Here is a 26,535-nt window from a genome sequence, read left to right on the forward strand (position 1 = left end):
GTAAATGAATATTTTATTATATATTTTTACTTTTTTTTGTTTTGGTTTTTCAATGACTACGAGCGAGGATGGTGGTCCATCAGGCGTCCTATTTGCAATTTGCTTGTAAACAATGCCCTTAAAAATAATAGTAAAATATTTTTTCTTCTAGAATTAACTCGCTCAACTAATTAACTGGTTTTTATATAAAAACAATTAAACTAAACATGGTTTTATCGTATCAATACTGTGTAATTGAAGCGAAACTTTTATATTATTCATATAATAAAGGGTAATGTATTTCGCATTATCTCTAAATATATAATTTTTGCATGAATGCTTTCTTCTTTCAAAATGACAAATCCAACGAAACTAACATGGAAATAACCGGCATTACAAATGAAACGGTATTTAATAATGATCGACCGAGACAAAGGAAACAATTTTAATGCCGAGCATTAAAACCTTCTTGCTTTATTAAAAATACCGATGACGTAAATAATATGACAAAACAAAAATCGTCATTTGAATATTTTCTCCTTGAGTGTACTATTGCTCAACAGACGTTTGCTGTACGTGCAAACACTTTGTATTGCCTGTTATATCCTAAGGTCGTACTTGTATTATTGATTCGACCTCCAAGACTGTGAAGTGTGACTGACAAATAGAAAACATTCTATTTTTAAAATTCAATTACACTTTTTAAATTAACTTTCTTTGATTTGTCTGTGTAACGTAGCAAAGGCAGGACGAATTAGTGCCTAGTGGACCAAAGTTTTAATAAGAAATTTTAAGTACGTTGCATCTAATAATAATTTTCTTTTATTATTGTTTGTTTGTATGTTACTAATTCGAACCTAAATTCCTTAACCAATATTGACACATGACAAATTCCTAGTGTGATTCATGAGTCAGGCTATGACGTCATAATTGATATGATACTCATTGTAGTTGCAAAATTTATTTTAAGAATTGTTCATTATTTTTTCTCAGATTAAAAACCTTATACTGTCGTCAAAATTCGAAGCATATCTAAAGTATTCTATAACATCTATGTGACACAAATGAAATGGTAACAAATTCTAGAACGTGCGTTCAAGGTCAGTGCAGCCGGTTCCGTTACGTGCTCACGCGCATCCTATCCAGTGTCCATTACCTGTGTTTGAGACATAATCTACCCTTTTTACTTACATATAAAACTGTTTTATATTTTACTAGCGAACCGCCCCGGCTTCGCACGGGTCCAATACTGATACTAAATGTCCTCCAGTATTTGTTTATTGACGACATCATATTAGAAACTTCTTAAATTATCAGTGATTTATAGCTATATTGTCCATGTATTATTTACAAAAACCTTCCTCTCGAATCAGTTTAACTATTATAAAAAAACCGCATCAAGATCCGTTGTGTAGTTTTAAAGATTTAAGCGTACAAAGGATATAGGGACAGAGAGAGCGACTTTGTTTTATACTATGTTGTGAAACATATCAAAAATATAAAAATAACTATAGTACCCGTTATGCAAAAGTTGGTTTCGTATATCAAACTCATAGATTTTAACCGAAGATAATGGATTCTTATTCGGCCAAGCACGACTAAGTTCACAGATAATTAATTTGTTTGTTAATCACGTCGCGTTTAGCGTGAAGAAAAACATCGTAAGCGAACTTAATTTAGGAATTCCAAATTGCATTGGAGCAGCGCTCTGGATTATATTCCGAATATGCTTTTCAATGATGACTTTAATAAGCAGTGGAATATTTTTGGGTCTATTACTTATTACTATTACCCTAAAGACATTATAAAGTGGTGATCGTTAGGTTAGTTACTCATCAGATATTATTTCATCACAAACAGCAAAAAGTATTATTTTGTTTTGGTTTGAAGGAAAAGGGAGGTGAATGTTGGCGACTTAATTTATAGCTAATATTTCTTACAGGGCTAATTTCTAAAGGCAGTAATGGCGCTTCGGAGGCCAATTTGCTGGTTTGCCTAAAAATAATATGTGAAGGTACTTGCATATGATTTGATGGACGCTCTTTACGCGTTGCTATATAGCTTATAAACTTTCTAAATAAACGGGTCAGCTAATTATATTCGAATTAAACTAGTACTTCCTGAGATTGGGTCCTTCAAATATACAAAACCTTTAACTTTTTATATCAATACAAAGATTGTTATGCAATGTCCCTTAAAGAGGTTTCAACCATCAAAACCAAAAAGATAAATGTACCTAATCTGTACAACAAAATCAACGGCCTGTAAATGCGGTGCTTGCCTGGATTTGAACCCGCAATCATCGGTTAAGATGCGCGCGTTCTAACCACTGGCCCAACTCACCTCAAGATGTTTAGAATCCATACTAATAACTGCGAAAGTTGCCTGTTTCTCTTTCACGGTCAAATCACTGAATCGAATTATGAAATTTGTTTTGAAGCAAGCTTGAAATCCGAGAAAGGACACAGGTGAAATACGAGCGGAGTGAAGACTTCTTTTTATGCTGTTAAGAGAAGTAGATGCCAGTTATCGTACGAGTTTTAGCATCGATTGGAATTATGAACAACGTTGAAAGCACATCACTAATTTATAGCAAGAAGTGCCTATACAGTTTTCTTTCCTGGTCAGGCAAATTGACTCTACAAATAGTAATTTTATACGTCTACATAAAAACATTTGGAAACTAAAACATATTAAACCTACTACCGCTAAATAACAGTACTCAGTATTGTTGTGTTCCGGTTTGAAGGGTGAGTGAGCCAGTGTAACTACAGGCACAAGGAACATACCATCTTAGTTCCCAAGGTTGATGGCGCATTGACGATGTAAGGAATAGTTAATATTTCTTACAGCTTGATTGTCTATGGGTGATTGTGACCACTTACCATGGTGGCATATGCTCGTCCGCCAACCTATACCAAATAAAAAAAAAAACATACAGTCTTCCTTGATCCGACATAAGGTAATACATAGCACCAATAAATTTATTCATATTAATGTTTGAGTCATACATTTCTATGACAAAATTGTATGTATGTATGTATGTATATGTTTGGATGTACAATATTATTTTTAACACACACGTATCGTTTAAAACATTCAAAGTTATCTCTTAACAGATAATACGATTGATTACAAGTGATCAATGAATGAATTCGCACTTACTCGATCAGTTGATAAGGCTGTTGTGTAGCAATTGGCAGTTTTAACACAAATTTATTTTCACGTTCCTTTAATTGCTACTGTGTATTTGGTTTTTAATGTTGGTGGTGGTACACAGCTGGTATTATTGAGTGATATCAGTGAACTGAAATAATCTTGTAAGTATACAAGTCTTAGAAAGTAATATTGATGTACGACAAAATAAAGATGTTTACATTTATTTATTATGACACAAATATGATGCTTATCTCATTTCTGTATTAAATATCCCAAAGATGGGCAAATACGACCTATATTCGAACAGTGTGTACACCGTTTTCATGGGTCCTGGAATAGGAATCGATGAAAAAAAATTGTATTCGTTCTTTATGTTGTCTGAGGTCTGGTTTATGGTACCGTCGTTGCTTCTGATTTTCCATAGCACAAGTGCTTTAGATACTTACATTGGGATAAGAGTATGTGATGTTGTCCAATATTTAGTATTAATTTGTGAAAACACATATGGAAAGTTCTTAGTGTTTTCCCGGTTATACAATCGTGACCTATTTACCTACACGTGTTCACATATTCACGTGGGACAACTCGGTTTATTGTTTGATTAAATAAGTTTGGAATAGTTGCCTACTTAGGTACATATATAACAGGGTTGTTGGGAATTCGACGTTTTCCCGTTAGGTGATATCGTTTCACATTTTTAAATTTGGACCGATAATTATAGTTTGACGGGTCATTATTATTATTTAAATATTGACAAGTATTCAATGTTTAATCGTTTTTATAAATCAGAAGGACAAAAATAAAAGTAAAGTAGTAAAGTAACAGCCTGTAAATTTCCCACTGCTGGGATAAGGCTTCCTCTTCCATTAAGGAGAGGGCTTGAAACATATTCCACCACGCTGTTCCAATGCGGGTTGGTGGAATGCACATGTGGCAGAATTTCGATGAAATTAGACACATGCAGGTTTGCTCACGATGTTTTCCTTTACCGCCGAGCACGAGATGTATTATAAACACAAATTAAGCAAATAAATATAGTGGTGCTTGCCTGGGTTTGAACCCGCAATCATCGGTTAAGATGCACGCGTTCTAACCACTGGGCTATCTCAGCTCATCAGTCAGTGGAAATCAGGACAAATAGATTTAAATTGATACTTTTTTTTAATTACTTTTTGAAGTTGCATTTTTGACATAAGTATTTGAAAAAATCTAAAAAACTTGTTAACTCAAAAATGATGGTACTTTTATACTATACAAATGGGGATTAATATTATTGCAAATAATCACTCTTATCATCTCCTAACGGGAATACGTCGGATTACCGTCGTGCGCGTTTGAATTTAACAAAAAGTTATTGCTGTAGTCTAAGTTACTTCTCTTATAACATTAGCTATCTGCCAGTGAAAATCACGTCGAATATGGTCCAGCCGTTCCAGAGATTAGCTCGAACAAACACTTACAGACAAGATACAAAAATAAAAATGTTAGGAATAATTTTAGTCATTCTTTTAGTAAAGCTAAATATATTATAATTCAGTTAACGTCATTAAGCAACTTCAATTCTATTAACTAACCTAACACAGTAAATTTCATTAATACATCAACGAGTTTGTCAATAGCTTATAATAAATAATCACATTGAGTGCTCCGACAAATCCGACTCAGATGTCCTACATTATTTAGTATTATTAGAGAATGTAATTAAATAATCCACGTCTAATTAATGTAAAATCCGAGTTGCCTTCACGCGAATATCGAATTTCGTCGGCAGTTACACTCAAAAGCGCGTAGCGTGAAGATTTAGAAAGCATGATAACTTTTAGAGGGGAAACTGTGCAAATTGATCGAAATCAAAGCGCTTTACCGGCGAAGCGTTTTACGCAAAACTCGTCCACCAGCTGGCAGCTGCGAACAGGATCTCAATACCGAGAAGTCGTATGAAACTTAAGACGTCATTTTAATGCTCACATATGCTCATATTTGCTCATATACGCGTGAAACTTTCTCCTGGTCTGTGGAAGATTGATAAATACCTACCTGCAATACTAGTAGCAACACATTTCTGTATGTGCTTAGACACAACCCTTTTCTGAAACACACTGAATGTAATCACTGAGTGTATGCAATCATATAAACACAACTAAATAATAAATAAATAAATATTGGACAACATCACATACATTACTGATTCTGATCCCAATGTAAGTGGCTAAAGCACTTGTGTTATGGAAATCAGAAGTAACGACGGTACCACAAACACCCAGACCCAAGACGACAAAGAAAATTAATTTGTTTTTTATATCGATTCGGCCGGGAATCGAACCCGGGACCTCGGAATGGCGTGGCCATGAAAACCAGTGTACACACTCCTTGAAAACGGAGGTCGTAATTTTTATAGATAGAGGTTCTAAACCAACTCTTCCAGGTTTGTTTTTGTTTTATATACCTAAAAAATTCATACAAAATAATGTAAAATGTATATACAATTAGGTATACGATAGTTATACTATATAAACTTTGTAAAATAAAAAAAATGTACATATACCAATATTGGGGGCGGAAAAACAATTTCTTTCTTGAATATTTTGCGCCATAAGAACCTTTTATAGGATTTTGTAGGACCTTTTTATTGTACTGATTCATGACTTAATAACAAATTTACAAAAAATAATAATAAATAATAAAAAAATAAATTTACAAAACAATAGACATTAATTATATGATGATAAGTGTGGAATGTCTGAATGTTTACATGTGTTTGTAACGACAAATTAAAAAAAAATGCGTCACAAAAAATTATTACTCAACGTGCTATTATGTTTTATTTTTATGAATGTAACTTGTTGTTTATTTTAGAGTTGTAATAGCGTCTCGTTAATACTGCTCTGTATGTTAATTTCAGTAATCAGGGCTTTTTGTAAACAGTATGCCAAATTTTAATCGATAACGTTTTTGTTACAGCCTAATTTATTATGGTATATACATATGTATGTATACGCGGTTTGTTACAGAAATATGTCATCAAACGGCGTCTGTCAAAAAAAAATATGACAGTTGAAAAAGGCGCGAAATTTGACAAGCGTTCTCAATCCAAAGTTATTTAAGCCGTAGTAAGTCTATCCTTTTTATACATAAGTTTGGTTCGAGCTCGGTAATCAGGTTAAATAAATATTCATCAGCTTTTTGTTACATTCAAATATCATAACTGAAAGTTAACCAACGTTTGATTTTTGTAATGTCTTTTTTTAGTGCGACCGTCATGTTATCCTTTATTCTGCCAACAATATTGCTTTTACGCGTTTTCTTAATTTGAATTTCTGTGGAATGTATGAGGTCACAACGTTTACGGTTCAAATAAAAATAAGTTCCTTTATATTAATTAACTCAGTCCAACAAAAGAGTCATATCGAATGCTCAAAAAATGTGCGTGAAATGTGGCGTAATACGTTATAAACGTTTCCAATTGTGCTAAAAATAAACAACAGAACAAATTCGTGTAAAAAAGCGCAATAAAAAATTTTCTGAGGCGAAATATTTATGAGAATATTTGAATTTGGAAAATGGAATGATATGAAAGTCTACAGCGTAAAAATTGCTCTAACTAGTGAAATATTGAGGTTAATTCCCTCCAAAAGTATTGCCTGACACGGCATACGCAATACTAGTATTACTCATTCATTTCATTCACCAGTCCGTTCATTCATTACACTCTTTTGTTTATGCAAACATAAAGGAAATGCTAGTTAACCGCATATAAAATCTCTCGCCGTGTCGGACACAAGCGAACGGTGGGATGATTGTGGTGAAAATTGATTTTTATTTTTAGCGTCTGTGGACCCATACGCCGCGTCACGGTCAGCTGCTATCAACAAAGAGGATTGTTTTAAATTGGCTATCTTGTTCCGTATAGACGTAGGGTTGTGATCATATATTTTTTTACTAGTAGTCGCCCGCGGCTTGGCTTGATAATATTAGCCTATGTCCTTTCTTGGAGTTTAAATTTGCTTCGTGAATGAACCATAGACAGAAAGAGTTACTTTCACATTTATAATATTAATAATATAGACCACTATGAAATGTCTCTGTACATTATTTGTTTGTTAACTATGGTGCCCACTAGTACACGCATTCGTTTAAACATTCGCTTGAGATATAATTATGTTCGTTTGTTGGTAAATTTTAAAGCATATAAAAAACTAAGAAAAAATCATCTAAATTCTAAAGAGTCTTGGTGTCCCTCACTTATTCTGTCTCATTTTTAATACATCATAACAGATGATATATAGAACCTACTTGCCTAAAAAGTCGGCTGATAAAAGATGATTAATTAAAAAAGAAAAGGTCAAAAATACTGTATAAAAAATGTACTATACATTATTATAAATACATGGAAAACAATGCGTCTCGTGTTGCAATGACCAGTGTCATCTAATTCCTGGTATAAAAAGGAAAGGTTAATTTACTAATAGCTTGTAAATAAAAAAATAAACTCCTAAGGCTAAGGCGTCCCCTATGCGGAAAAAGTGTCTGATATCAATTGTCTTAATTTTTTTTTAATTATAAAAATAACGTAACGAAAAGCTACTAGAGAAATACCTTATTTTCATAAAAAATTGTATTTCCGTAAAATATAATTATTTTTTAGTACATAGCTTATCTGTGGCATCTCCGAAACTATTACACAGATAAAAAATATTTTTATCTTATCGCGAGTAAACATTCTTTCAAGAATCACGTATTTGTCTAAGAATAAAGATGTTAATATGATTACTTGTTAATTATAAGTACTTTTATATCTTCTTTTATATATAAACTATATACATATATAATTATTCGTTTGTCTATTTGTTCATAAAACATTAAACTTATACAAATATGTATATTTTTAAATAAGAACAGTGTAAAATTATTAGTAATATAATTTACATATATGTTATACTTAGTAATTAACTAGCTTCCTAGCAGTGAAATTCTCTTAGCATTGAACTATTAGTTCTGGAGATTACACCCTACATACGAACAAACAAATTTTACCTTTTTAATTAATAAATATTAATATAGATAATTAGGTACCGTTGGTAGATTTGGTAGATTGGTCAGGGCTTAGGGTTGGTGGTAGGGCTTTGTGAAAGCCCGTCTGGGTAGGTACCACCCACTCATCAGTTATTCTACCGCCAAATAACAGTACTCAGTATTGTTGTGCTCCGGTTTGAAGGGTGAGTGAGCCAGTGTAGCTACAGGCACAAGGGGCGTAACATCTTAGTTCCCAAGGTTGGTGGCACATTGACGATGTAAGGAATAGTTAATATTTCCTACATCGTCATTATCTATGGGTGATGGTGATCACTTACCATCAAGTGGCCCATATGCTCGTCCGCCAACCTATACCTTAAAAAAATGTGGCTCCGTCTGAGTGAGAGCTGCTAAGAGTTATTTTACTGTCAAACAATACTACTCTTTGTCGCTGTTTCGATTTGACTTATGTCTAAACAAATACACATGCACAGGTGGTAAATATCTTAAATCTCATAAGTTGTAGCGAATTGTCTTTGAATGATGATGTACCATCAGGTCAGCCATAAAATAATGTTATTACTTAAAGGCATGTCTATTATATGTCAGAGTAAGAGTTTGTTATCGTCCCACGGGTGTGCAAAAGCCTCCACTTCCTTTTGAAGAGAGGGTTTTCACCTTACTTACCAAAGCGCTGCTCCAATGAGGGTTGTTAACAGATTTTCATCTACCACAAATTAAGCACATGAAAATTGTGTGGTGCCTGAATTTGAACCGACAATCATTGGTTAAGATGAACGCTTTCTAACCTCTGGCCTATATTAGATGTCACATCAATTTTTTTCAAATAATAAATAAACAGTAATCAATTACCATAGCGAAATTCTTGTTACTTAGATACGGTCGTAATAGCCGAGTCGATTAGAGAAATCTTTTTAGAATTTCCACTCTAATGCATCAAATGCGATTGCATAACATCGAGGCATTATACTTTGTTTATACTTTCTGGGTAGGCATATAGACTCCACGCCACCTGATAGTAAGTAGAAGTGGAGTCCAAACGCGAATACGACCAGTACACTAAGTAAGAATGAGTCGCACGCCATGCCGCAACATGCCTCGTCACGCCTTGTTTCAAAGCACCCAGGTTAGAAGAGAAGGGGAACACATGTGCTGGTAGAGATTTTCATTTCTTGGCGCTGTTACAACGAAAAGTGTTGGAAAATTTATTTGTACGTGATGGGATCGAAGTCACAGTAAGGCGGTGACATCGCGAGCCAGCACGCGAGAATTTTGAAGGAATTAGGAAGCAGGAATTAGAGAAAAATACTTGATGTATTCGAATGTATTTCTTCTCAAGAAAAATAATCTTTATCTCAATAATTAAATTGGTGACAGCAGTAAAATTGACAACCGTGGTAACATTTCACAATGAAATATGTTAAGAATTAAAAACGCCATAAAATCTACTACAAAAAATGCTATTTAAACTTTTATTTTGCTTAAATCTTCAACCTCATTTCAAAAAAGATCTTACGTCGTAAACTTCCTACATATAATTGGGTCACTTTGGATCTCCTTCCATTAGTTACTTGCTTGTAAACAGATAGCAACCGTAAACATTAGTGTGTAAAACATTGTCTTTTTTATAATACAGTACTACTCTACTTTTAAAATATTTGCTTATAAATATATGTTATATAGATAAGATTTATCTTTTTAATTATTTATATGGTGTTCAGTACATTGTCATTTGATTTTTTTATTATATATACGACAAAATAACACACGCTAACACATTTAAATGTACAGTATATTCCAACAACAAGAATAGTAAGGTCAAACGAACAAAATTTTACAATTAAGGCGATATCATTTATAGATTATGATATCGACATCCCTGGTGGGGATCGAACCCACGACCTTTGGATTAGAAGTCCAACGCGCTATCCTCTGCGCCACAGGGACTGTATTGGTAAGGCCTTAAGTAGTCTACGATATTCCCCCTTTAATATCTTTTAACTCAATTTCTTTTCTTTACCTAAAACATCGCTGTTTTCGACAAATCTATCATCGTGCATCTATCTTGAATGTGATTTATGTATGTGTTCAATGGTGTACCATACTGAGTATTTTGATTTGGTTTGAGTTGAAATTAGTTATAAATTCGCTTGAATTTTGACAAAGCTGTTATCGAAACTTTTATTGAAATTAAAGTTTTTATACTGCAATGGAATATAGCTGTATTATAAAGAAACATAAAACAATCAAAACTGGATTGTAGTACACTATACAGCAAAGCTCCATGCAATTTGTACAAGTACGTAAATCTAAGTTTTGTTAAATTTATTCCTTCTTGGATTGGAATAGGGTAAAGGTACAATATTTAAAACGCTAAGTGTGTGCTCGGCCTTATGGCTAACATTATTTAGTAGCGGCGTTAAGATGAATCTTCCAATGTGGTCACGACTGACCTTTTTTGTACGGCAGAGTATTTTTTAAACGAGGATTATTTAGTAACGTTCTGTAGAAATGCTAATTATTATATAGTTAGACTCATTGAAAATTGTGCCTTTATAACTCATCTATGATCATACATTATTATCTCTCTGACCTCGCGCTTACAACGTTATAGCACACTTTATATTGACGGAAGATTCTTTACTTTAAAAGTGTTATTCACATTAAATTTATGGCAGAACACCTACCAACCTCGTGCTAAATATATATTAAGGTATGTTAAAAAGGCACATCCTTGATACTATTAAATTACTGTTCAGTGATACAAATTCAATTAAAAATTATTTGAGCATGTAATCTCGAACATACCGATCAATCTCCATTGTGTCTTCTTCATCGCACGTGACATTGGCGAAATAATCTGTGACATTTTGTCTCAAATAAAAGTCACAGAAAAAAACATATACATTTAATTATAAATGTTAAACAATTAATATTCATACATGATGATAAGTTTATTTAAACTATTTATACGCGCATTGACGATAATATTTCTTACAGCGTCATTGTCTATGGGTGATGATTAGTTTACCATCAGGTGGCTCATATGCTCGTCCGCCAATCTATTCCAAAAAAAAAAATAATAAGACAATCCAAAAAGTCACTCACCTTTGTATAAGAATCAGACAAACGCCCAGTTTGTCGCCGGCCTTATTTCTAACACTCTTTGTTAGCGGCATGAAGATAGATCTCCCGATCCAGTCACGACTTATCATGTTTTTTTCTTTTCATCCGACTCCAATTTGTTGTCCAAGTTGCATAATATTATATTGTATTGGATTTGTAACGAGTGTTAAATTTTGTAAATGGATGATGATTGGCACTTTAATAGAATGAATTGTATACGCGCCTATTAAAAAAAGAATTTATTCTCAGACAATAACAGTACGAGTACAGTAAACCCTTTTTGAATGTGTGCTTATTATTTTTAATTGCAGTGCCGTCGATTTATTAATACGCTGACTTATAGACGCGGAAGTATATGTGTATCTCTTTTTGGTCAAATATACTAATAAGATTCAAAATAAAAGCTACTAAATATGCAAGAGCCGGATGAGAAATTTTGAAGATCTGCAAAGTACAAAGAACAGAGCAAAACATTCTTCTCGTTATAAAAAGAATGAGACTTTTACTGTAACTTGATGGTAGTTGAGTCGAGATGGCCCAGTGGTTAGATAGCGTGCATCTTAACCGATGATTGCGGGTTCATACCCAGACAAGCACCGCTGATTCATGTACTTAATTTGTCTTTATAACCCATCCCGTGCTCAGCGGTGAAGGAAAACATCTTGAGGGTTTCCTCAACTGCACGTGACAAATTTCATAGAAATTCTGCCACATGTGTATAGTGTAGACCAACCCACATTGGAACAGCGTGGTGGAATATGTTCCAAAACCTTCTCCTCAAAGGGAGAGGAGGACTTTAGCCCAGAAATGGGAATTTACAGGCTGTTGTTGTTGATGATGGTAGCTTAGTTGATGGCTTTGTACAAACCCATAATAGTAGGTACCACCCACTCATCAGTTATTTCAAGACCAAACAGCAATATTCAGTTTTGTGTTCATGTTTGAATTCGGCTTATGAACCAGTTTAACTACAGGCACAAGGGATATAACATCTTAGTTCCCTAGCTTGTAAGGAGAGGTTAATATTTCTTTCTGTCGTTGTCTATGGGTGCTTGTAACCAGTGCCGTAAATAGCCTTTTCTGCGCCCTGAGCGAGCTTCTATAACTGCGCCCTGTGCGAGCTTCTATAACTGCGCTCTATTTAAGCAGATCCTTTGCCTATTTTACTGTCTCACTCACTAAAACTTAAACGCAGGTTCACTACTGCAAATGCATTGCTTCATTAACAATAAACACTAAACACAAATACGTTCGTGCGCTGCCAAAAAAATGAGCGTGATGTATGTTTTTAATGATACTAGTATGTAAGTACGTTTCTATTGGAATCGAGTACTAAGAGCTCAGCGGAATCTTAACAAGAGCAAAACGAAAAAACAATAGTCCTGCCCAGTCTGCCTATTCTTGCGCCCCCAAGTGGCACCGCCCTATTTACGCCACTGCTTGTAACCCCTTACCATTGGACCATTCGCTCTTCTGCCAATTTAAATCATAATAAAGAATTAAGACAAGTAAGAAAATATATCAAATGTCAGCCTATACAAATATAATGACTTTCAACATGATAATCATACGTTCCAAAGTTCCCAGCTGTTACACAATACTAATTTATAATTTGTATGATTTGCGCAATACTTGAACAAACAATATAAGTGTGACCTTATGGTTTGTATGTGAAGCTGTTAAAGCTGAACTTACAGACATTTTTTGTTCACATACATGCCAATGTCAATCTAAATTTGTGTCTTTATAATTCAGGTGTTTTTCTAGGTTTTTGTTCGTATATTGCACATTTAATTCAACTCTGCATGTTCAATAAATCCTTCTTAATGCAAGGTAACATGTTTTAGATATTTTTATCATTTCCTATTGGTGAATTAAGATCTTATATGGTATCTTATTTATTTATTTTTACTTTTTTATTTATTGCTTTAGAAATACCTTCGGCATATTCACAAATCATATTTAGGAAAAACAACAAAAGAAAGTATCTTATAATCTAATAAAACATGCTATTTATAATACGCCCTGTAATTGCTTAATACAGCGTTTTATAGATGATGAAAAGCATAAATTATATATTGTTGATTTCCATGCTACAACATTATTGTACTAAGTTAAGATATTTAATTACGTAGGTAATGATTACTATTACTTGGAGTAGTGCTGCAACTCCACTGGTGACAGGAGGGCTGGTTGGATTTTTGCCCAGGAAACTGGGAATACGTGAAATGACCGTATGAACTAATGTCAAGAATGCTTCGCAATTCCGATCCTCTGGGTTAACAATGAACCAGTCCTGTCACCAGTGAAGACCATAAGGAAGGTTTTATACCTACTTAAATTAAAGGTTTTACACTATTATTATAAGGTACAGGTATTTCATTTACAAACGAGACAAATATTTAATTAAGAATAGGAAACGACTATAAATTAAGTTATATTTAATTCACAATTAAATAATTGTAAATAAATATTTCTATATAACTTTTACATAAAATTAATTTTGTTTATTGATAGCCAAGAGTTATTTAATATCATAATGGTTCTTTAAATCAGTAATTCTTTTCCTTCTTATTAAAATTTTCACTGACTCAGTCAAGATAGACTTAAGCCTCGCAATTTAAAAACGCAAAATCAGCTGTTCACCGCTAAGATCTAAAATGTCTATTTTTATAACAAAAGCTTATTATATAGATGCTAATTTATAGTGATTATTTTAGCGTTAGTAATAGAACGTATTGGTTTATTTTTGTTAAGTTAGCTTTTTTTAACTATAATTGAAGTAGCCCTTACATGCTTCAATGCAGAATAAAATATAATTAGAAAATATTTTTTTTATTTCAAAACACAATTTAATATTATTTTTGAGTAAGAAATGTATAATGTGCCACCCACTCATCAGTTATTCTACCGCCTAACAACAGTACTCAGTATTGTTGTGTTCCGGTTTGAAGTAAGAAGTAAGCCTAACTACAGACAAAAAGGTCATATCATCTTAGTTCCCAAGGTTAGTGGCACACTGACGATGTAAGGAATAGTTAATATTTCTTACAGCGTCATTGTCTATGGGTGATGGTGACCACCTACCATCAGGCGGCCCAAAAGCTCGTCCGCCAACCTATGCCATAAAAAAAGTTGGTATAATAAATAATCAAATCAAATCATACTTTATTCAAGTAATCTTTTACAAGCACTTTTGAATCGTCATTTAACAACTGTGTTAAGTGAAGCTATCACAAATAAGGGTATAAGTCCTTCAAAAAGTACTTAAAGTCCATTATAAATACAATTTAAGTCCCCTTTCACTAGATTTAACCATCGATTTTGATCCGAAACGGAACAGTGCTTGCTGTGTGAACATTTCAACTCCACTAGACCAGAACACGTACTCCTATGGTACCTGTGGCGCTTTGAAATACTACATTCTATATACAAAACATTAATAAATTTATTATTATAATTAACGATAATTTATCAAGTGATTACTATGTGTGCAAACAAAATTGTAAATCTGCATGAATATGTGGTTTGTAAGTGTGGTACCGTCGTTACTTCTGATTTTCCATAGCACGAGTGCTTTAGCTACTTACACTGGGATTAGAGTAATGTGTGTGATGTTGTCCAATATTAAAATATTAAGTGTGCACCAAATTTAACAGTATAATTATAAATTTAATTGCATGGTTCTCAAACTTTAGTGATGGCAGTCTGCCTTCCTCAAATTATATATTTCGATATTGTATTGAAATAGAATTAATGTAATAATGTACCGCTCCCCCCCCCCCCCTCCAGTGACCCTTCATCTCGTGACTGCTAAGTATTTTTCCTATCGCTTAATTAATCACAAAAGTCTAGATAAAGTTATCTTATCTGTGTTCATAGAGCGACATGAAATCTTAATATTAATTTAAATATTCTTTGTATCAGACGTGAGGTGCGCGTGCGCAGTGACGTCACAGGATGGCTGTGTGGGGCTGGTTGTGTGTGTTCGTTCTGCTGGGAGCGGTGTCTGCTCAGGGACCCGAGAAACGTAAGTTTTAATTTCTTATATCACACCAGACTGATTTAAATATTCACAGCGTATTATATGTTAATTATAAAGATATATGTCTTTCCGTTTTATATCTTCAAATTTAATTATGTATAATTTTTAAAAAGAACAACAACCTAAACTAACTCTTTACACTTACTGATTTTCATTTTATTGAAGAACCTTAAACCAGTGGATAATTAATAAAAAGTAAAAGAAATATTAATTATTATATATCTTAGATATATTATATACATTATTATGTGATGATATTTCACACTCAATATTGGTAATTCACCATATTTCTCATCGAATATATATTCTTAACATAAACGATGAAGTTTAAAATAAATCTAAGGATTTCTGAGTAGTTTAAGAACCGCTAATGTAGAGAAAATTGGAAGAGAATCAAACACTAGAATAGCCAATTAATGGTAAAATTTAATGTTTCATTTTCATTATTAGTATTAGAAACAGGCTTAAAATTTGACAAAAATAAATATTTTATTTTTATTTTATGTTTACGGCCAAAGTATGAGTCATAATTCCTAAAGATATTAGTCATATTATTAATTTTACATATAATTTATATAATAATCATTAAAGTCACACACGCACACAAATTTTCAACGTAAAACATGGATATTGGGACTAATTGTCTTTAATAGTATTATAAATACGAAAGTAATTTTGTATGTATTTTGTTTATACTAAAACCACTGAACCAAAATTAATGAAATTTGGTATAGTTAAAATTCCTAAAACTCTTAAGAAGCTACAAATATTCTTTCATAAAAATATTTAGGGATTATAAAACAAATGACAATTAATTAATCAAAAAAATATATTTATAAACGAATTGATTTTCTTTTAATTCAATCAATTACAATGTGTTCAATGCGTAATATAAATTACACGGTAGCGAATGAAAGAGATAGTGTAACGCAAAAACAAATAAGGAATAAGTCTTACGATACATCTTACGATAAAAACTCCGCAGTCTACACGTTTTATTGTCACACATCTCCCACGCTGCACGACTAACATCGTTAACATTGCCTTTCACTCTCACTGAACCGATTACAATTGGACGTATAGTTTTGATGATTATAACCAAAAATAAAATGTATAATCCACATTATGAATATGGTATTCCATAGCAATTTAATTGCAAAAGAGAGTGTTTCAAGAAAATTTACTTATATACTCAGACCAAAAATAAAAGAGCCGAGATGGCCCAGCGGTTACAACGAGTGCATCTCAATTCATGATGGCGGGTTCAAACCCAGGCAAGCACCACTGAATATTCATGTGCTTAATTTATGTTTATAATTACATCTCGCGCTCGGTGGTGATGTAAAACATGGTGAGGAAACCTGCATGGGTCTAATTTCATAGAAATTCTGCCACATTTGTATTCCACCAAGCCGCATTGGAACAGCTTGGGAGAGGAGGCCTTAGCCCAGCGGTGGGATATTTACAGGCTGTTGTTGAGTTGAGTTGATAGACCTCATAGTAAGTCAAAACTGCCTATGGCCATTGGCGCTGCAAGAATTCTTAACCATTCCTTACATCGACATTTCGCCACCAATTTTGAGAGCCAAAATGTTACGTCCCTTGTGCCTGTAATTACACCGGGTAATACAACCATCAAACGGAAACCCAACATTAACGAGCACTTATGTTTGGTGGAAGTTAACGCATGACTACCCACCCACGTGGGCTTTTACGAAGATCTACCTCTAAGTAAAGTAATGGTTTCGTTTTCAAAAACGGAGTGGAATATACGTCGCAACTGATGACCATAGGGTTAAATCTGATCAAGCAGAATTGAGCTTGGATGTGCTTGATTTATACTTACAATTTATCATCCGCACGACATATGTCGTAAGACCATAATAGACTGTCTGATGCGAATCCATCAACCCATACTTGAACAGCGTGGTGGAATAAACTCTACAAAAATTTTCTTAATAGAGGAATTATTTAAGATAATTTTGTATGAGCTTAAAAGTAATAAAAAGAAAGTCATCTAATAAAAAATATCACTACTCACTTTTTTTAACGAAAGCATTAGTCTAGATGTTTTTAACAATAAAAATGATAAAATACATTACATAGCATAAAAAACCTTTCTAGTTTAGTTTTGCGTAACTTGGAATTGATGAGTTGCATTCAATTATAACATATGTAATGAGACGCGTCACGCTTGTATTGTAGCGCTTATTGTATCACGAATCGGTGAAATTAACATTACTTAACACGTTTCGATACGATTTTCACCTAAAAGTAGGTCGTTTCACACATAATTTGCAATATAAACACACACTTGTGAAGTCATGTGAATGTATTAATAGATTATTAGATTATTAAGGATTGGGCTATGACATGTAAAAAACAATAAACAAAAACAACAACAGCCTGTAAATTCCCACTGCTAGGCTAAAGGCCTCCTCTCCCTTTGAGGAGAAGGTTTGGAACATATTCCACCACGCTGTTACAATTCGGGTCGGAATACACATGTGGCAGAATTTCTATGAAATTTGTCACATGCAGGTTTCCTCACGATGTTTTCCTTCACCGCTGAGCATGATATGAATTATAAAGACAAATTAAGCACATGAATCAGCGGTTCTTGCCTGGGTTTGAACCCGCAATCATCGGTTAAGATGCACGCGTTCTAACCACTGGGCCATCTCGACTCTAACATGTAAAAATATGTTCCAAATCTTGAGATTAACATATAAGCTGGTTGTATTTATTTCATATGAGCTTTGTGATTCAACCATTACAGTTTTCTTGCCCTTAATTTGAGTTCATAATTTATCTCGTGATCACTAGCGGTGGTGAACATCGTGAGAAGGTCTATATATATCTAATCAAGATCTGTAAAAGTGTATCAACCAATCTGCATTGAAACATTGGTGGATTATCTTCAAGAGGTTTCATTCCAGCAGTTAGACATACTGTTAATATTACAAACACATTGTTAATTATATTTACTTGATAGTTAATAGACTTTTAAACAATTGGATTTAGTTGACGTAACGTTTTTTTTCAAATGTGGGAAAAGAGTAATTACTTTCTGCCTTGGAGTAGTAGTGCAAAAGCTTCATTAAATGTATAACATCTCTTCTTATTGCTTCCACTGGTGACAGGAGGGCTGGTTCGTTTTTTGCTTCAACGGGGAAATGATGCTAGCTTTCTCGCGACCATTCGACGCGGTCACAATGTTTTACAGTAACTGTTAATTAAATATTTGTAAGGACTATATATACTATTTCCTGTCGATTCTTCTCGTTAGTATCTACATTCCGAAATGGAAGTAGCTCTTCGTTAAATACAATTGCATTCGAATTCATTCAATCATTAATTACACATTCGTAATATAATCATTGACTGATTTCTTCAGATTTTCTTTTACAACCAATCATTATGTAACTTCTTCGAACCCATTTCGTAGTATTCAACGTATCTAATCTTCGCAATACATCAAAGTTTTTGAGATTAGTGATAACACACAAAACAAACACTTAATCCTTTATTCAATAGTACAGATTATTCTGTATGCACTTTGCTATCTAGTCATATATCAATACGAAAACGTTCACACGTTAAACTTGTATGTATGTATGTATGTATGTATTTATAAGCAAATATTTGGTTTACGTTCACAAATTCGTCATACATTTACAAATTACATGCAACTATATGTATATCTACATATGTTGGAATTATAGTATACTCAAGAATACTTCAGACCAGCGGTCGTTAACCTTTTTGCAAAGCTATCCTTTTTGGTTCAACGAAAAAGTGCTGGCGACGTATTAACCCTGTCAAAATACGAACTCGTAATACAGTTTACGAGCACGTGAAAAGAATAATCAGTAATATAAGAATCTCTGTAAAACAGACCCAGCCGGTTATTATAGGCCGTTTAAACTTACTATTACATTACTTACGTATATACTCTACATTTTAAGTACTTTTTTGTTTATGCTCTTGAAAGACAGTGTTTTTTTTATTAAAATTAAACTACAATTCTTAATATATGTTAGTATATGTTGGTCGTGAAACCAGTTTTAAAAAGGTTACTTTTAATAAATTATATTGATTAAATTTTACATATTTTTATAATGTATTTATTCATTTTATAACAGTACAATATAATTAATGAATGTTGAATAAATCGTGAACATAAACGGTATTTATTATACGCGAAATATATTCAGCGATAAAATAACAATTTGTAATATTTTAATACTAATTAATTTAAGCAAAAGTAACTGTATGTCTGGTACGCTTTCACGATAAAGCTACTGATTCTCGATTGATGAGATTTGGCATAAAGCAAGTATTAACCTCAAGAAAGGATAATGTTTTCATACCTAACACGTCAGGTATAGAAAATAACAGTATAGTTACATTTAAAAAACGATATATGATTTTCAAACACTAGTGACGTAAACGAAAATGTATAATCTTACAATAACAACATTTTATTTTAAACTTAATAATATCCGGCTTTCACGGACCATCAAATGAACCACAGGTTGTCAACAGCTGCCTTACATGACTCCGCCTTTTTAAACGGTGCTGTACGCAATCGCGACATGCGATTACCTTATCCGTTAATTGAGGACACATGTCAAGTACTTAAATAATGTTCTACTTAATTTTTTGTTAAACATGTTAAAGTATATTTACTCAAGTGAACGATCATTTTGTTACTTTATTGAATTCCTATAATGAAAGCTTTCATTGTGATGATGCTTTAATGTGATAGGCTATTTGACTATGCGACAAATGAAGTTTCAATTATTGTAATCAGTATGTACTATGAGTTTAAAAACGGTTATTTATTAACGAAAGTTAATATACTTAATTAATTCAAAAATCCATAGATGAAAATGTATTTTTTTTAAATGTTTGTCACGTGACACGAAACGCTCCTGCTTGGCTGGGGTTTTGATAAAGTCACTTGCTTGTTAACATGTTGATTAAAATATAGGCAAGTGACGATACCGACCCCAGCTCTACACCATATTGTATCGAGGAGGGCTATTTAAATATGAAATTTTTCATATGATATTTTTCGACAAATATGTACTAGAAATAAAAAAAATCAAGTCAAAAAACAGTCAAATAGCGTATTATAGCTAAGCCTATTTATATTTATAAAAAAAAATAATCTTTAAATAGTTTTTCCCTACGGTTTTGTTCGCGTTTCATGATTGGTTGTCAAGTATTTTTCACACATATTCTCATCTATATCTTAATAAATTAAGTGTTATTTTGATGTAAAAGCTTTATAAATTAACTATTGTAAAGATTCATTGAAATATATTTAGTTGTTATTGCGTAAAAGAATAACAAACACAATTACATACAAATTTACGCCTTTTTAATTTTAGTAAAGATTTCGAAGTTTTCTGATTTATTTCATTCGTATTATGAATTAATTATTGTAGAAAACTATTATAACTATACGAATTTATTAATAATCAACGTGAAGGCTCAACGTTTAGAATACGTAAATCATGTAATGCCTGATGATTCCGAGATCAATCTCCAAACATCACTGATTTTTCATTTGCATAATGTGTGAAGAAAAACAACACGGAATTTGCATGTGTTAAAATTGCAAATGTGTGAAACCAAGTCTAGTGGGACGTAAAGAACTTTTACTTTACTTTTTCATTACAATAAATATAAACAGTAGATGAAACAATGGAAATAATACATAAAATGTTTATAAAGAGCCGAGATGGCCCAGGGGTAAACGTTCATCTTAACCGATGATTGCGGTTTCAAACCCAGGCAAGCACCACTGTATATTTATGTACTTAATTGTTTAGTATTCATCTCGTGCTCGGTGTAGTAAAACATCGTAACGTAGAAATTCTGCCACATGTGTATTCCACCAACCCGCAATGGAACAGCGTGGTGGTGGAATATGTTCCGAATACCTTATCCCCAAAAAGGGAGAAGAGGCCTTAGCCCAGCAGTGGGAACTTTACAGGCTGTTGTTGTTGTTTATACTACAAAAACAAAATAAACTTTATTCAAGTAGGCTTTTATAAGCACTTTTGAATCGTCATTTTACAATTAAGTGAAGCTACCACCGGTTCGGAAAGTAGATTCTACCGAGAAGAACCGGCAAGAAACTCAGTAGTTACTCTTTTTTAACATTTAAACAAAGTCATGTTAATTAAATACAATTATTTAAATTAATGTATCCTGCTTGGAAGTCAACAGGCATTAACTCCACGCTTTTTTATCATCTATAAAATCTTGTATCGAATAATATGCTTTTTCTACCATTTTTTTTTACAAACGATTTGAATTTACTAAACGGCAAAGTTAAAAATGTCTACAGACCCTGTGGTTCTTGGTTCAAAAGTTTTTATCGGCAAAGATTTTTCAGTTCAACCGGAATTAGGAACCTAGCACGGTTACACTCTCACCTCTCCGGTCGTGTCTATTTCCGACAGGTAGAGTAAGAGTGAGAAAGGAGAAAGTTTTGGATATAATACTTCCGCATCATAAAATAAAATACTGACATATATATTATATAATATATATTTGTGATATAAGTAGGCAATCGGTAAGTTGACACTGCGAATAAATATTAACTATTGCACTACCAAATTTTGGAACTAAGATGTTATGCCTTTGTGCATGAAGTTCCACACCATTAAAACCGTACCATAAAAATACCAACTACTATTGTTTTGAGGTAAAACATCTGATTAGTTGGTATTTGTGGTAGGAAAAAGTCAAATAAACAATATTTGACAGTTGACGCGATATCGTTGGTCGAGCTTAATTAATCCATGATATTCACCATGGATTTTCGAAAAAAATGCGTTTTCAACGTCGACGAAAATTATCGCAATTTTGGATGTAATTTTTTTATAGTTTATGTTGGTGGACGAGCATATAGGCCACCTAATAGTACCTAAGTGATCACCATTATTATATACATATTAACTATTCCTTACATCGTCAATGTTCCACCAACCTTGGGAACTAAGATGTTATGTCCCTTGTGTAGTTACACTGGCTCCTTCAAACCGGAACAGAACAATACTGAGTACTGTTATTTGGCGGTAGAATAACTGGTAAGTGGGTGGTACCTAACCAAACAGGCTTGCACAAAGCCCTACCACCAAGTAAAATTACAGTGGATATATCAAATTAAGTGTAATTGTGTTGTATTATAAATAAGATTATTATTATATTAAGTAAGATTATATATAAGATTATTTATAAGAAGTATTAATCATAAACTCTTAGTAGTACATAATATATCTGAGTTATTAGCAAATCGCATTAAATACTTGAATCTAAAGATTTTTTTTGTATTTTTACCGATTTCTAATGGAATAAGCTTTAGAGGGTATTTTTATATATAATAAATAAATAAATAAATATGAGACAACATCACATACATTACTCTGATCCCAATATAAGTAGCTAAAGCACTTGTGTTATGGAAGATCAGAAGTAACGACGGTACCACAAACACCCAGGCCCAAGACAATATAGAAAACTAATGATAATCTACATTAACTCGGCCGGGAATCGAACCCGGGACCTCTGAGTGGCGTACCCATGAAAACCGGTGTATAGACCACTCGACCACGGAGGTCGTCGTATACACCTATTAACTTAATAAAAAGTTTATCACTAACTTTATACTCTTCTATGAAGTACTCTATTTTAACTAACGAACTTTTACATTAAAAGTTAACTTAATCTAAACTAGAAATAGCGTTTTTTACTTAAACCCGAGTGTTAATTAATTTTAAACTGACCTCAAAAACGTTGAAAGCGATTACTCGCTGTAATATTAGACCATAAAGTTTTAATGCAATTAGTTTTTAAAGTTTAAGCATAAAATTGTCATTGTGGTCACTCACAGTTAGCTGTATATTAAAAATAATCGCATCATTCCACGTTTATTTGGTCGAATTTTTTATAAACCGTTATAAATAATTTTTATTTTTATTTTATATTCATAATAATCGGTGTGACCATTAAGAATAAATCTATTTCCGATTAACATAAACACGTTTATTACCAATGAGATTGAATAACCAACAAATACAAATGTTTATTCAATATTGTTTACATTGAGATCATAACAGTAACTGCTAGAATGACATAACTGTTTTATTGCTGGGCTGGGCTACCTTAATATGTGGGTTGATGGATACCCATGTGGCAGGATTTCAATTAATTTAAAAAAAGTAAAGTAACAGGCTATAAATCTCCCACTGCTGGGATAAGGTCTCCTCTTCCGTTAAGGAGAGGGTTTTGGAACAAATACCATCATGCTTTTCCAATGCAGGTTGATGGAATGCACATGTGGCAGAATTTCAATGAAATTAGACACATGCAGGTTTCCTCACGATGTTTTCCTTCACCGCCGAGCACGAGATGATAAGCACAAATTAAGCACATATATATAGTGGTTCTTGTCTGGGTTTGAACTCGCAATCATCGGTTAAGATGCACGCGTTCTAACCACTGAGCTATCTCAGCGATTAATTTAGACAGATGCATCTCGCGATGTTCCACCATTAAACACGAGTAGTGAATTAGAAATTTGAGTTATCGGTTAAGATGCACGCGTTTGAACCACTGAGCTACATTAGCAGAATCGTTATATTTGAAATAATATCGTAAAAGGTTTCTTCCATACCGGTTGACGATTTTTAACAATTGAACTGATGACAAAGGAAAGATACATTTCCTAATGTAGATTCAAAGAATAATTGTAATAATAGTGTTCTATATCGATACGGATTTATACAGCAAAACCGAAATACAGAAAAAGAATTACTGTGTCACAACTAAGAATAATTATTAATTTGAGATAACATTAGAAATAAATATTAATTAAAAGAGCACTTTTAAGATCAACACGTTCTTCAAAATAATAGCATAACATTATCGTATACAATTTTTAAATAATAAACAATTCTTACTAATTCACTTGGAAAGTCACCTGTTATATCCCATCTGCCCTAGTTACACTGGCTCATACATAATAACACTTGAATCCGCCTATTTTATGTAACAATAAAATCATCTTCCAAACATATCGCAGAAGAATCCGAAGGGCACAAATAGATAAAACAAATGACTGATGCCTGACAACTAATCTAAGCCAACCTTGCTTAAGATTTATGAAGAGCCTCTAGGTATAAAGTCAAACATTGTAAAAGTACGTAAATAGTTTGCGCAACGCATATGTAACGTACACCTCGTCAACACGGTTATCTAGTAATTATCTTAATTGATATAATATTACTGATAGAGTTGTTAACTACCGGTTTCTGTGACGCGTTGCTCTTTTGTTTATGGCGATTCTGTTCTGTAGGGGCGATGGGAGAATGCATCAAGGTAGAATCGATTGCCGAGTTGAATTTTAAAAGAAAGAATGGTAATAAAACTTTTAACTTTATATAAAACACAATAGGTAAATAAGTACCATCATATACATTACTCTGATCCCAATGTAAGTAGCTAGAGCACTCATGGAAAAACGGAACCCAAGACAACATAGGAAACGAATGAACTTTTTCTACATTGACTCGGCCGGGAATCGAACCCGGAACCTCGGAGGCGTACCCATGAAAACGTGCGTACATAATTTTTTCATAACCAGACCATCAAAAATCAAAATATACTTTATTCAAGTAGGCTTTTACGAGCATTTTGAATCGTCATTTAACAAACTATATGAAGTGAATCCACCACCGCTTCGGAATGTAGATTGCACCGAAAACAACCGGCATGAACTCAGTAGTTACTCTTTTAAATAAAACTAGTTATTACGGATTTTAATCGCGTATATTAATTATTTTGGACATCCCGACGTTTCGAGCACTTTACAGCGTTCGTGGTCACGGGTAGACGAAACGTCGAAAATTTAAGACAGTAGTTACTCTTTTTCAACATTTACATAAAACATAGATAAATCTAGAATAATAGCTTCCATATATTTCATGAATCTATTCGTGTTGTTAATTTATAGTTTCAAGGCTCATAAACAACTTGAATGGAAATTTTGCTGATAATTATCATATTTTATTCTAATACTTTTGTATAAGCATGCTAAGCTATAACTTAATTACGTGCCATAGATATGAGAAGAAAAATAATTACATAAGACAGTTATATATAAGATGTAACAAAAGATCTGAGTTATGTAAGGAAACCATTTAATCAAATACATAATACGTACTTAGTTGTGGAGTAATATTTACTGTGAATTAGGTATGTAATTGTATTTATACAATGGTCAACTTATGCTGTCATACGAATCTATATCATCTATTTGATAGCTTAAAGATGATCTTTATCTTTTTTTTATGGAACAGGTTCCAGGACGAGCATATGTGCCACCTGATGGTAAGTGGTCACCATCACCCATAGACAATGACGCTGTAAGAAATATAACAATTCCTTACATCGTCAATGGGCCACCAACCTTGGGAACTATATGTCCCTTGTGCCTGTAGTTGCACTGACTCACACACCCTTCAAACCGGTACACAACAATACTGCGTACTGTTGTTTAGCGGTAGAATATCTGGTGAGTTTTAAAATAACCTACCCAGGCGGGCTTGCTCAAAGCCCTACCACCAAGTAAAATATCTTTACGTAGTATAATACAAAGTCGCTTTCTCTGTCCCTATGTATGCTTAAATCTTTAAAACTACGCAACGGATTATGATGCGTTTTTTTAAATAGATAGAGTGATTATATTATGGACAATATAGTAAAGAAACTATAATTTCAGAAATTTCTAGTGTGATGTCGTGACTTAATTAATTCTGGAGTACATTCAGTATCAACTTTGCACCGGTCGCTAGTACTTATAAAAATAAACAACATTATTGTGAATATTAAAGCAACCTAGACAATAGTGACAGTCTACGTTCGCAAAACTGACCCAGATAGCGCGCATTTTACAAAAACGAACGATATTTGTGGAGCTTAATGTTAGTTTCACAGACGTAAAAATTAATAATATAATTCGAAAAAATTCCGTTCGAGAACTTTCTGTTTAACGGTTCTTCGAGAAAGTCAGCAATTGTGTATAAATAATAATAATATGATTTACGCAGCCTTAAGCAGACCAAGCTCTTGAGTGCAAGCATTCTTACACCTAGCCCTTATTGCGTCTGTGA

General features: G+C 33.1%; 1 protein-coding gene and 1 non-coding gene across 3 annotated transcripts in view; one reads left to right on the forward strand and one right to left on the reverse strand.

Annotated features, from left to right (window-relative positions):
- Positions 1 to 26,535, forward strand: part of LOC124538869 (prion-like-(Q/N-rich) domain-bearing protein 25) — a 43,882-nt gene that overhangs the window by 10,003 nt on the left and 7,344 nt on the right. For both annotated transcript variants that reach the window (XM_047116111.1, XM_047116118.1), the window contains exon 2: positions 15,226 to 15,328. In XM_047116111.1, coding sequence (XP_046972067.1) covers positions 15,259 to 15,328 — 70 coding nt within the window. In that variant the 5' untranslated portion in view covers positions 15,226 to 15,258. The remainder of the gene's footprint in view (positions 1 to 15,225; positions 15,329 to 26,535) is intronic.
- On the reverse strand, positions 10,047 to 10,119 carry Trnar-ucu. Its single transcript has one exon. It is a non-coding gene; the product is annotated as a tRNA-Arg (tRNA).

This window comes from Vanessa cardui, chromosome 2, assembly GCF_905220365.1.
Source record: "Vanessa cardui chromosome 2, ilVanCard2.1, whole genome shotgun sequence".
Lineage (NCBI taxonomy): Eukaryota > Metazoa > Arthropoda > Insecta > Lepidoptera > Nymphalidae > Vanessa > Vanessa cardui.